At 36.8% G+C, this 12,618-nt stretch overlaps 1 protein-coding gene across 6 annotated transcripts in view; it reads left to right on the top strand.

Moving 5' to 3' along the window:
- The window catches only part of LOC109079097 (signal peptide, CUB and EGF-like domain-containing protein 3), a 98,321-nt gene that overhangs the window by 58,315 nt on the left and 27,388 nt on the right, over nucleotides 1–12,618 (top strand). For 3 of the 6 annotated variants that reach the window (XM_042751374.1, XM_042751375.1, XM_042751373.1), the window contains exons 6-7: nucleotides 2,264–2,380; nucleotides 8,243–8,293. In XM_042751374.1, coding sequence (XP_042607308.1) covers nucleotides 2,264–2,380; nucleotides 8,243–8,293 — 168 coding nt within the window. The remainder of the gene's footprint in view (nucleotides 1–2,263; nucleotides 2,381–8,242; nucleotides 8,294–12,618) is intronic. The other 3 variants (XM_042751377.1, XM_042751378.1, XM_042751376.1) reach the window with 1 other exon arrangement.

The following is a 12,618-nucleotide window of genomic DNA, read 5'->3' as shown; positions in this document are numbered from 1 at the left end:
AAAGCTGAATAAATAAGCTTTCCATTGATGTATGGTTTGTTAGGAGGACAATATTTGTCTGAGATACAACTATTTGAAAATCTGGATTCTGAGGGTGCAAAAAAATCTAAATACTGAGAAAATCATCTTTAAAGTTGTACAAATGAAGTTCTTAGCAATGAATATTACTTATCAAAAAATAAGTTTTGATATATTTACGGTAGGAAATGTAAAAAAATTCTTAATGGAACATGATCTTTACTTAATATCCTAATGATTTTTGGCCTAAAAAAATAATTTTGACCCATACAATGTTTTTTTGGCTATTGCTACAAATATACCCCAGAGACTTAAGACTGGTTTTGTGCTCCAGGGTCACATATTAGAAGCATTTGAACATTTTTCTAAATTTTTTATGGGTGGGTGGATGGATGAATGGACAGAACAATGGATGGATGGATAGACAGATGGACAGAATGATGCATGAATTGAGGATCAATAGATGGAAGAGTGAATGGATAGATAGATAGATAGATAGATAGATAGATAGATAGATAGATAGATAGATAGATAGATAGATAGATAGATAGATAGATAGATAGATGATAGATGGATAGATGGATGGATGGATGGATGGATGGATGGATGGATGGATGGATGGATAGAACAGTACATGAATGGCTGGATAGGTGGGTGGACAGAATGATGGATGAATGGATTGATGGACACAACGAAGCATGCATGGATGGCAGAATGATGCATGAATGAATGGATAGACAGAACAATGGATGGATGGATGGATGGATGGATGGATGGACAGAATGATGGATGGATAGATGGACAGAATGATGCATGAATGGGGGATGGACAGAATGACACATGAATTGAGGATCGATAGATGGAAGAGTAAATGGATGGACAGAACAATGGATAGATAGATAGATAGATAGATAGATAGATAGATAGATAGATAGATAGATAGATAGATAGATAGATAGATAGATAGATAGATAGATAGATAGATAGATAGATAGATAGATAGATAGATAGATGTGGTAAATGGGTAGATGCACAGAATGATGGATGAATGGATAGATGGACAGAACGATACATGATGGATGGACAGAACGATACATGACTGGATGGATAGGTGCATGGACAGAATGATGGATAGATGGATGGACAAAACGACGCATAGATGGATGAGCAGAATGATGCATGAATGAATGGATAGACAGCACGATGGATAGATAGATGATGGATGGATGGATGGATTTCATAGATGGATGGGCAGAATGATGCATTGATGGATGGATGGATGGATGGATGGATGGATGGATGGATGGATGAATGGATGGATGGATGGGTGGATGGATGGATAGACAGAACAATGGATGGATGGATAGACAGAACATTGGATGGATGATGGAAGAGTGAATGGGTGGACAGAACAATGGATGGATGGATAGATAGAGTGTGGGTGGACAGAACAATGGATGGAATGGGCAGAAATGACATGATGAATAGATGAGGATCGATAGATGGAAGAAGATGGATGGATGGATGGATGGATGGATGGATGGGATGGATAGATGATGGATGAATGGATGGATGATAGATGGGATAGATGGCACAAAGATGGATGGGACCCAGAACGAATGCATGAATAAAGTGATGGATGATGAAACAATGCAGTGGGACATTTTATGCTGCGGCGCCCGGGAGCAGATGTTCGATGGATGGATGGATGGTATTGATGGATAGAATGATGGATGGACTCCCCCCACCCACAATTCCTGCCGGATAGATGGACTCAGAATTGGGAGTCCAACTCTCTATGAATGGCCACGACTTCCCCGGATAGAACAAAATTGGATGGATGGATGGATGGATGGATGGATGGATGGATGGATGGATGGATGGATGGATGAACAGATTGATGGAACAATAGATGATGAATGGCTGGATAGACATGGAATGATGGATGGATGGATGGATGATGGATGATGGATAGAATGATGGATGGATGGATGAATGGGTGGATAGATGGACAGAACTATCAATGAATGGATGGATAGACAAAATGATGGATGGATGGATGGATGGATGGATGGATGGATGGATGGATGGATGGATGGATGGATGGACAAAACAATGGATGGATAAATGGAATGATAGTTGAATGGATGGATGGATGGACAGAAGGATGCATGAATAGATGGATGGACAGAATGATGGATGGAAACGGTTAGTGATCTCTAATCCTGCTGTTGTTCTGGTTTAGTGACATGTAACTATGGTAACGGCGGCTGTCAGCACATCTGTGAGGAGATGGACAATGGGCCCAGGTGTTCGTGTCACATGAAGTTTGCGCTTCACACTGATGGGAAGACCTGTGTAGGTGAGTTACACCCTCTACACCACCACAGCACTCCACCTGGCCAGATGCTGCAACTACACCCAACACTTCTGACAGTCTTCACCAGCTTTATCCACAGGACACTGATTAGACTAGAAAAAGTTGTCACTCGAAGACAAAAAAGACAGAAAATAGAAAATATTTTCAGAGATTATGATGTTTCGCTGAAACAAATAATGTGCATTGATGAATTGCTTAGGGGTTCGTTTAGTGTATAGGTTTGATTTTGATTTCACATTGACTTCCTAGTGAACTCCAGACATTGTTAAAGCAAAGCATTGGCTTTAAGAGACTTCTGATGGAAACTCTGAACTTAATCTTCTGTGAAGTCCAGAGTTTGGCTTGATTTTATGCAGTGGAACCAAATCTCTGAGCTTCACGCGAGGTTCAGAACGTAAAGTGAGAAATGACTGTTCTGTGCATCTCCAGTGTTTTACAGTGAGCACATTGTCCTTTAGTTACGCGTCATTTACATGCATATGTTAGTGTTTCCATTAGTCTAGTCATGGATGAGGATTTACAGGCGTTGTGGGAGCTATAAACTGAAAGTTGAGCACTAAAAGACACTTACGCATGAGATATAAACTTGATGTATTTGAGCATATATCAAACTTAGGAAATCAAGATCACTGAATGTGAAGAGTTATGTGCTTTCCTGTTCTAGTTGTCTTTTTTTCTGCTTAACCTTGCTCGCTTGATTCACTGAACACATTTCCCATCAACTTTTCACGTTATTAAAAAGCACTGATTGGTCATAACGCCGTTTAAAGCTGCAGTGTGTGATGTATGAGCTGTTAGCATCACCAACTGAATAAAGATTGTTTCTTTATAGTTTAATTATTTTAGTGTTTTAAGATCCAAATGACACACAGCAGCTTTTTGGCCTGAATAATAAGTGTGTGTATGTGTGTGTGTGTGTGTGTGTGTGTGTGCCAATAACAGATGTTCTGTGCACCTCTTTAGCCAATCGCAGCTTTGCTTTGTATTTCTGCAGCCAATCACAGCAGACCTCTGTATTACTGATCACTGATTTATGAATCTGTAGCAATCCACAGCAGACTTGCATCTGTTTACAACAGGTATGAATTACACGTGATGCTAAATTTGAATATCTAAGAAAATACCTAAATATCTAAAAAAAAAAAATAGAGAGAGAGAATATATAATGATTCATTGTTATGCGTGTTTTTTTTTTAGAGAGTAGAATGATTTTCTACTGTATATATAAATATATAATATAGATAGATATAATAAGTATTATATAATGAATTTGGTTAATGATAATAATAATATTACTGATGTATCATAGGCTTATTATTATTACTATTATTATTAGTAATAATAATAATAATAATAATACATATAATAATACATATAATAATCAGTAAATTATTGTTGTTGTTGTTTTTAGGTTAGTTATTAATTTTTGATTACTTGTCCTTAGCTTAATAATAATAATAATAATAATAATAATAATAATAATAATAATAATAATAATAATAATAATAGCATGCTACTACTACTACTACTAAACAATAAGAGTTTTAAAATATTATTAGATCTGTTAGTATTTCTATTTAAATGTATTAATTTTTAAAAATGTATTTTGTTTCTCTCTCTTTTTGTATCTATGATCTGGACATTTGTTGTGAGGTTCACCTAACATTTTTGCATTTTTGTTCATACAAAAATAAATATAATAATATTTAATACTTTGCAGTTTAGTCACGCTGAACTCAAATGCCAATATTACCGCGAGTGAGCGACAGAAACTGATGCTCCTAAAAAATACACTTTTTATCTGTGTTTTTTGTACTCTGAAGCTGAAAATGGATCTTGGGAGCGTCGGCTGTAATAGTTGGAAAAGTCATAAAACAAGCAGACCCGCAGACTTCAGGATTATGAATCCTGAAGTTAGCAACGGCTTCACATCCGGCCACATCCAAACAGAAACAAACATGCACACGCTCTCGAAGACAGAGCTTTAAAATCAGCATTTCAGCATGCAGCCTCAATGCCAGGGAGCTTGTTTCCCGAGCGATCGGTGGTTAGTTTGGCTTCTGATGCACCTCTTTCACTCTGGATCCAGCCCTTATGTCAAGGTCTCACTCAGACGCCCTATTATTACCCCTCTGTTCCCCCCGAAACCTGCCAGCAGCACCGCAAATGAGACGTCTGGCTTGTCTGATGGCCCCTGAAGACCAAACCGAGCGCTCTGCTGAGTAAAGTGCAGGCCGCAGAGGCCAGAGGGCTGCGGTGAATCTGTCAGGGTCGCACATTTCCCCCCGCAGGAATCCAGATCGAGCCGCTTGCCCAACGCTGGGCTGCGGTCACCGGGTCGCTCTCTCACGAGCTCTAATAGGCCAGAAAGCCACAATAAAACAAGCTGAACTTATTAATGAGCCCCTGTTGAGCGATGGGTTGGAGTCACGGAGTAATTGATGTGGCCTACCCACAATCCTCTGAGGAGATGGAAACCGTTCACATGATAAGGGAAGGTGAGGAGAGGGGCTGGATGGATGTTTCTTCAACGACAGGCACTTCTATGTCCCGGAGGTCGAGTTTTAGAAAACAGACTTACGAAAGTCACATTTAAACTTTCTTGGAAACTTTTTACTGCATGCCTTTATTATTTATTGCTACTTTTTAAATGCAATAGTAAAATATATAGTGTTTAAAAAAGTAAGAAAGATTTTGATGTTTTTGTGCCTTTTATGCTCACTGAGGCTGCATTTATTTGATCAAAAAATACCGTAAAAACAGCAATATTGTGAAAAATTATTACAATTTTAAAAAACTTTCTTATAGTTTAACATATTTTGAAATGTACTTTATTTCTGTGATGAAAAGCTGAATTTTCAGCTTTTCAGCAATTTACATCTTGTCTTTAGTGTAATAGTAATAGAAACCTTGTAAAATTACAAATGTCTTTACTGTTACTTTTCATCAGTTTAATGCTATTTAATTGAATAATATTATGTTAATAAAATTATTTATAATTAATAATATATTTAATTCTTTTTGATTTTGTTTGATTTTGTTTAATTGAATGATATTATTTTTTTTATTTTTTTTTTTTTTTTTTTTTTTTTTTTTTTTTTTTTTTTTTTATTATTATTAATAAAAAATAAAATAAACAAGAAATTAGCAAAAAAAAAAAACTAAGAAGATAATTTGAAAATGTTTCTGTGTATTTATGGCCTAATAATAATAATAATTATAATAATATATCAATTTATACAATTTTGGTTTGAACCTGTTATAATTCTTTTACTAGTTTCTCATTAGCATTACTTTTTAATAAAATATCAAAAATAATATATAAATACATAATTATTAATAATTATTCGAAATATAATCAATAATGCTATTACAGTTCTTAAACATCAAAATATTTTTATATTGTAATATGTGTAAATAATATAAATATTATGAATTTATTAGATTTTTTTTAATGTATTTTTAGATCTTTTATCATTTTCATTTAAATGTATTATAGCAACAAAATGACTAAGAATTAAAAGAAAATAAGAATTCTTCCTAGTTGTTAATACTTCAACTTCAGTTAGTCAGAGTGTATTTTAGGGTTTCTTTTCTAAACGTCCACATGGTCAAAACTGTCCAAGTTGAAGAAACATTCAGCACAAGCTTTCATTTTTAATTCTTTTTAAGTCTTGCCATCTCACTGTTTTTCTCCCTCGCTTTGTTTACAGCATATTAAGAATGAAACAGTTCAGAGAACCAGACGTAGCATGTGTTAAAGACATTTTCAGATGCCATTGCAGTGATTTGGTCAATGACTGGAGTCTGACCAACACTTTAGCATCTCTGGTTGGATTCGCCCCGATGGCAGAAATAGCTTAGCGCTTACATCAATGAATCAGATCGCCTGTATTTTCGTTAGTCAGACCTCATTAATACAATAGGATCCTTATGAACAATTTAGCTCAGAATAGCTTCTAAGTGATCTCTGCTCATTTTTTAACTGAACATCCTTTGGTTCGAGGCTCTGCGGAATAGCTCTCGGACTTTAATCTCACAATGGAGTAAATCAATCTCTCTGATCTCACTGGGTGGCTTTTGTGTTCCTTGAGCTACTTCATCTATTCTCTTCCCCTCTCTCTTCATCCTCATTGACTGCTTTTCTGCAGTGGTGATGGATTTCAGTCGCTCTGATTACTTTTGCACTTTATACGGCTTTCATCCTTCTCAATCTGTCACTGACGTTCGCATTGCCAAACAGGTTTGGTTTGAAACCGCACAATGAGTGGAAGGGATAGCAATAAAACAAACACTATCACACATCCACAAGTATTGACAAAAAAATACAGTTTCAGTCATGCGTGCTGCAGTTAGCGACTTTGCTAAGTGGTGACGAAATTGGGTTCAGGTAAATACGGTAATATAATGATATATTTGAGGTTTTGATGTTATTTGCACACAATTTATACAGTCAGAAAGCCCAACTACTTTTTAATGGTCGTCAATGGATAACGGTGCTCTTTGTAGACAGATCATTTTGTTTTTTTGTTTTTTTTAATTTTAGAAATCATTTGAATTGCACTCAAAAGTTTGGAATCATTAAGATTTTTTTATGATTTTTTAGGGAAATCTTTTGTGCTCAGCAAAGCTGCATTTATTTGTTAAAAAATGCAGTAAAACAGTAATATCGTGAAAAGTTATTACAATTTCAAATAACTTTTTAAAATAGAATTTATTCCTGTGATCAAAGCTGAATTTTCACCATCATTACTCCAGTCTTCAGTGTCACATGATCCTTCAGAAATCATTCTTATATGCTGATTTGCTGCTCAAGAAACATTTCTGATTTTTTAGCAATGTTGAAAACAGTTTTGTCATCTATAGTAGTTATGCCTTGAACCTTTCTCTTCATAGCAAGCAGTAAGTGATGCTCACTTTCCAGTGGAATTCACTCTTAATATATCCAAAAAGAATGTGAAAACGCTAACAGCTAACACCTAACCGCTAAGTGTTTTTCCACATGGGTCCAGGAATCTTCATGCGATCCTACAATCAAACGACATACCCAAGCCCTCCGCATAAGCCGGCGGATTTGCACGAACATTTCCGCAGAAGTAAGACACTTAGCAAACAAAAGGGTTGTGGAGATTCTTAGCCTGAGAGAGATGCTAATCTGAAACAGATGCTCACATCTGGCTGGTACACACAATCCCAAAGCATTATATTGTTAAAACCATTTGTTTCATAAGCAGTTCAGTTCAATGGGCTTTGTTATTTGGTAGTTTTCAGTTAAACTGAGAAGAGACAGCGCAGGTAAGTGATTGAATGTCTTAGATGAACTGCAGTGGGAATCATTGTCAAAGTTTATCTCTGTATGATACCAATTCACGCCTTCCTGCTCATTTTGAATGTTTACCCTGAAGGTTGTAGTCAAACTCTCTTACACTAACCGCTCTGCATCTGTCTGCTCAGTGTTGAGAGTGTTGTCTTGTCGATGCATGAGAAGACTAATACTCTGCCTTGTTGCTCTCTGTAAGAAAGTGTACGAAACTGATTTAACACCGTGTTAAACATCATGTTGGACTGCTCAGGCTCACCTAGTTTGACAGTTTAAGGGGCTCTAAACCAGCTTAAACCAACTGCAATCAGTACACAACCTTGGGTTGGTTTAAGCTGGCCTTTTGACAGGGAGTTTATGAACTCAGTTGCTCCTGTAGCCTCATAAAAGGGTCATTTTGAGTACTAGGGCAACTAAAAATAAATTTGACTGGCCAGGGTGTTTTATACAGTTTATAAAGTCAATCTTGGAAGACTAAGCAGTGTTTTTGTAATGTGTGTGTGTGTGTGTGTGTGTGTATGCAGAGGAAAGAAGTACCCCTCATCAGCCACTGCAGCCAGAGCTGTTACCCAATGGTAAATATGACCATTTCTCTAGCTTGATTCCTATTGGCTACTTCTTTCAATAGTGGGCGTGGTTATGCTGGAGCTCTTACTAACCTTTATCGCACCAGTTGCACCAGTTCTTGGCTAATTTCTCCATTCTGACAAGCCAGGGGATCACCACAATGGAGTTTACCTCAATTAGTTTTCCCAATGGTAAATATGTCAGTTTCTGTAGCTTGTTTCCTATTGGCTACTTCCCTTAATAATAGGCGTGGTAATGCTAGAATGCCTACTAACCCTTATCACAGCAATTTCAACATTTGCACCAATTCTTGGCTAACTTATCTATTCTGGCAAGACAGGAGATCATCACAAAGCAAATTACCCCCATTAATATGGTTTACCCAAAGGTAAATAAGTCAGTTTCTCTAGCTTGCTTCATATTGGCTACTTCTTTTAATAGTGGGTGTGGTTATGCTGAAACTTTTACTAACCATTATCGCACCAGTTTCACCAATTATTGACCAGTTTCTTCATTCTTGCAAGTCAGGAGGCCACCACAATGTCATTTCCCCCATTAAAATGGTTTACCCAGTGGTAAATATGAACATTTCTCTAGGTCAGTGCTTCACAAACCTGTCCTTGAGGCCCCCCTGCCCTGCACCTTTTGTATGTATCCCTTATCTAACACACCTGATTGCACTCATCAGCTCGTTAGTAGAGACTGCAAGAACTTACATTTACATTTACATTTAATCATTTAGCAGACGCTTTTATCCAAAGCGACTTACAAATGAGAACAGTAGAAACAATCAGATCAACGAGAGAACAACAACGGTATACAAGTGCTATGACAAGTCTCAGTTAGTCTAGTACAGAACATGTAGCCAGGTTTTTTTTATTTGTTTTTTTTTTTTTTTTTTTTTTTTTTTTTTTTGAATATGTTTTTTTTTTTTTTTTTTTTAAGGTAAGTACTAGTATTAGTTGGTTAAGTGCAGGCAAAAAAGATGAGTCTTTAGATGTTTTTTAAAAATGAGTAAAGACTCAGCTGTTCGAATTGAGATCGGGAGGTCATTCCACCAGCTGGGCGCAGTCCAGGAAAAAGTCCGTGAGAGTGATTTTGAACCTCTTTGGGATGGCACCACAAGACGTCGTTCACTTCAAGAACTAAACTGGGTGTGTCTGATTAGGGAGACATACAAAATGTGCAGGGCAGGGGGTCCTCCAGGACAGGTTTGGGAACCACTGCTTTAGGTTAATTCCTATTGGCTACTTATCATAGTGGATGTGGTTATGCTGGAACCCTTACTAACCTTTATTGCACTAATTCTTGGCCACTTTCTCCATTCTGGGAAGTCAGGAGATCACCGCAATGCCATTTACTCCTGTTAAATGGTTAACCCATTGTTAAATAAGTCAATTTCTCTAGCTTGCTTCCTACTTCATTCAATAGTGGGCGTGGTTATGCCAGAACTCCTACGGACCTTTATCTCACCAATTTCAACATTTGCACCAATTCTTGGCAAATTTCTCCATTCTGGCAAGTCAGGAGATAAACTAAATGCAATTTACCCCCATTGAAATGGTTTACCATTTGGAAAATAAGTCAGTTACTTTAACTTGCTTTCTATTAGCTACATCTTTTAGTTGTGGGCGTGGTTTTGCTAGAATCTTTATTACACCAGTCTCACCAGTTGCATCAATTCTTGCCCAATTTATCCATTCTGGCAAGTCAGGAGATCACTACAATGCCTACTCAAATTAAAATGGTTTACCTAACGGTAAATAAGTCATTTTCTCTAGCTTGCTTCATATTGGCTACTTCTTTCAATAGTGGGTGTGGTTATGCTGAAACTTTTACAAACCATTATCACACCAATTTCAACATTTTCACCAATTATTGACCAGTTTCTTCATCCTTTGCTAGTCAGAAAGCAACCACAATGTCATTTGCCCCCGTTAAAATGGTTTACCCAATGGTAAATATGAACATTTCTCTAGGTTAATTCCTATTGGCTACGTCTTTTCATAATGGATGTGGTTATGCTGGAACCCTTACTAACCTTTATTGCACTAATTCTTGGCCAGTTTCTCCATTCTGGTAAGTCAGGAGATCATCACAATGCCATTTACTACCATTAAAATGGGCATGGTTATGCTGGATCTCTTACTAACCTTTATTGCACCAATTTCAACATTTGAACCAATTCTTGGCAAATTTCTCCATTCTGGCAAGTCAGAAGATCATCACAATGCATTTTATCCCCATTAAATTGGTTTACCATTTTGAAAACAAGTCAGTTTCTCTAGCTTGCTTTCTATTAGCTACTTATTTTAGTAGTGGATGTGGTAATGCTGGAATTCATACTAATCTTTATTACACCAAATTCAACATTTGTACCAGTTCTTGGCAAATGTCTTCATTTTTGCAAGTCAGGAGATCACCACAATGCACTTTACTGCCATTAAAATGGTTTTCCTCTTGAATTGTTTGAATAAAACTTTGCTTGCAATGTTTTCACTGGAAACCAACCGTTCTCTAAGCAATGAGGTTTTAACAATGAACTCTCTGCTATGAGAAAAATGGGTCAGATTTGGCCCAAGACTGTGACCTGGGATAAATTTTTGCAATGGAATTCAATTGAACTTGCTATAACATGTCACTGTACTTCGTTTTTCAAAGTGCCTCACGCATGACTTCAAATTGTGAAAGCTTTTGGTTTTGGGTGCACACTTTTGATTGCACAAAGCTCTGAGATTATAAATGAGACTCCTCATCGGTTTGGGACTAAATCTCCATTCTGGCTATTGGTAAAATGCACTTGTCTTGGGATTTTGTTTATTCTGCCTGAAATAGGCACACAGCAACTACACCAATATCCAAGGACAACCTTTGTCCCAGTACCAAAAACGCGTCTCACTTTGTTTCTCTTTCTGTCAGCCCATGCTATTTTCGCGACTTGGAAACGTTGCCATTTTTGAAAAAATGAGCTTGTTTGCATGTCAACCTGTTAACATCAGAGCTGATTTAATGGAGACCGATGTGTTTGGTTGAGGTTGAGAAAGACCGGAGCCAACAGCTGTCATATTTACCAAATAGCTATACCTCTGGCGGCATGTTCCCAACTTGTTCCAACCCTTTTAGTAACTAATTGTGCCAACATTTACAATTGTGAGCAGATTCCTGAGCGCTAGCGGAATGTCGGTGGATGGTTTTGCTTAAGTAAGGTGAAACGCCCAATTACAGTGATGGCGGTGCAAACATGCCAACGGAGTCTGGAGTTTACATGTATTATTGCACAAAACACACATGCAAATCAGATGGAGACTTTCTTTTTTAACAGCTGTCTTTTTCGGTTAAAGTTTCAGTTGGAATGGCAAGAACAAGGGCAGGTGAGATGATCCAATCTCCTGGGAAGCCATTAGATGACCTAATTGCAGTTAATTTAGAGCAGTCTAGAATTTTGCCTCGGTAGAAAATCCTTCTCCCTGAATTTTCCTTGAAGGTGGTTTTACATTAGCAACGGGCCTGCTGGGTACTAGTTAATGAGTGCGTTTTCCCACTCTTAACATTTAACTCTTCTCAAAGAGTGTCGTATAGAGAGAGTTTATGGAGATAATGGTTGCATTAAGTGTTGGGATGTGACCAAAGCCGAGTCGTTCATTTGAGTGTTTCTGACACAAGTGAAAAGGGGTTTGAACGGGTCTCGGCATGCACAGGTGCCTCAGAAACCAGCCGCTGCTTCGTCTATGTTGCCTGAGGATGGTATTAGATGCTTGATGTTTGAAGTGCATGTTTGAAGTCTGCAGAGAAGGTCTTAACATAGTTTATTTGTAGCTCTCTCCTGCAAGAGGAGCCTGATATCTTTGGCAGCAGACATCTATCTGAAGCTACTGTAAAGCTGGAATTATAATTGTATCTCGATGAGGTCTGCTTTGGTGCTAAAGTTGTAGTTTTATATTTTATCAAGAGCATTTAAATGGTGCTTGTCCGTGAAAAATATGCTGCTGTAATGTTCAAGTGGCACTGAAAACCTTCCCAGTATTTGCTAATCTGCTTCTGAGTGGTTACTAGGCAGTTAAAATAAAAATAGAGTTATTCTGCAGAGCTTTATTAAGAGAATTTATTGATTTTATATATATATATATATATATATATATATATATATATATCTATATATATATATATATATATACTATTATACATATATATATTTTTTTTATTTAAATGTTTAGTTTTTGGTTATTTTTATTTTATTTTATTTTAATAGTATTAAAACATGAGATCATAATGTGTGTGTAATTATGAGCTGTTTTAATGTTAATAAATCATTTTATGGAAAACTGATCAAAGT

Source organism: Cyprinus carpio, chromosome B23, assembly GCF_018340385.1.
Source record: "Cyprinus carpio isolate SPL01 chromosome B23, ASM1834038v1, whole genome shotgun sequence".
In the NCBI taxonomy this organism is placed as follows: domain Eukaryota; kingdom Metazoa; phylum Chordata; class Actinopteri; order Cypriniformes; family Cyprinidae; genus Cyprinus; species Cyprinus carpio.
The sequence above is the reverse complement of the archived record's forward strand: the minus strand, read 5'-3'. Positions and strand labels throughout refer to the sequence as shown.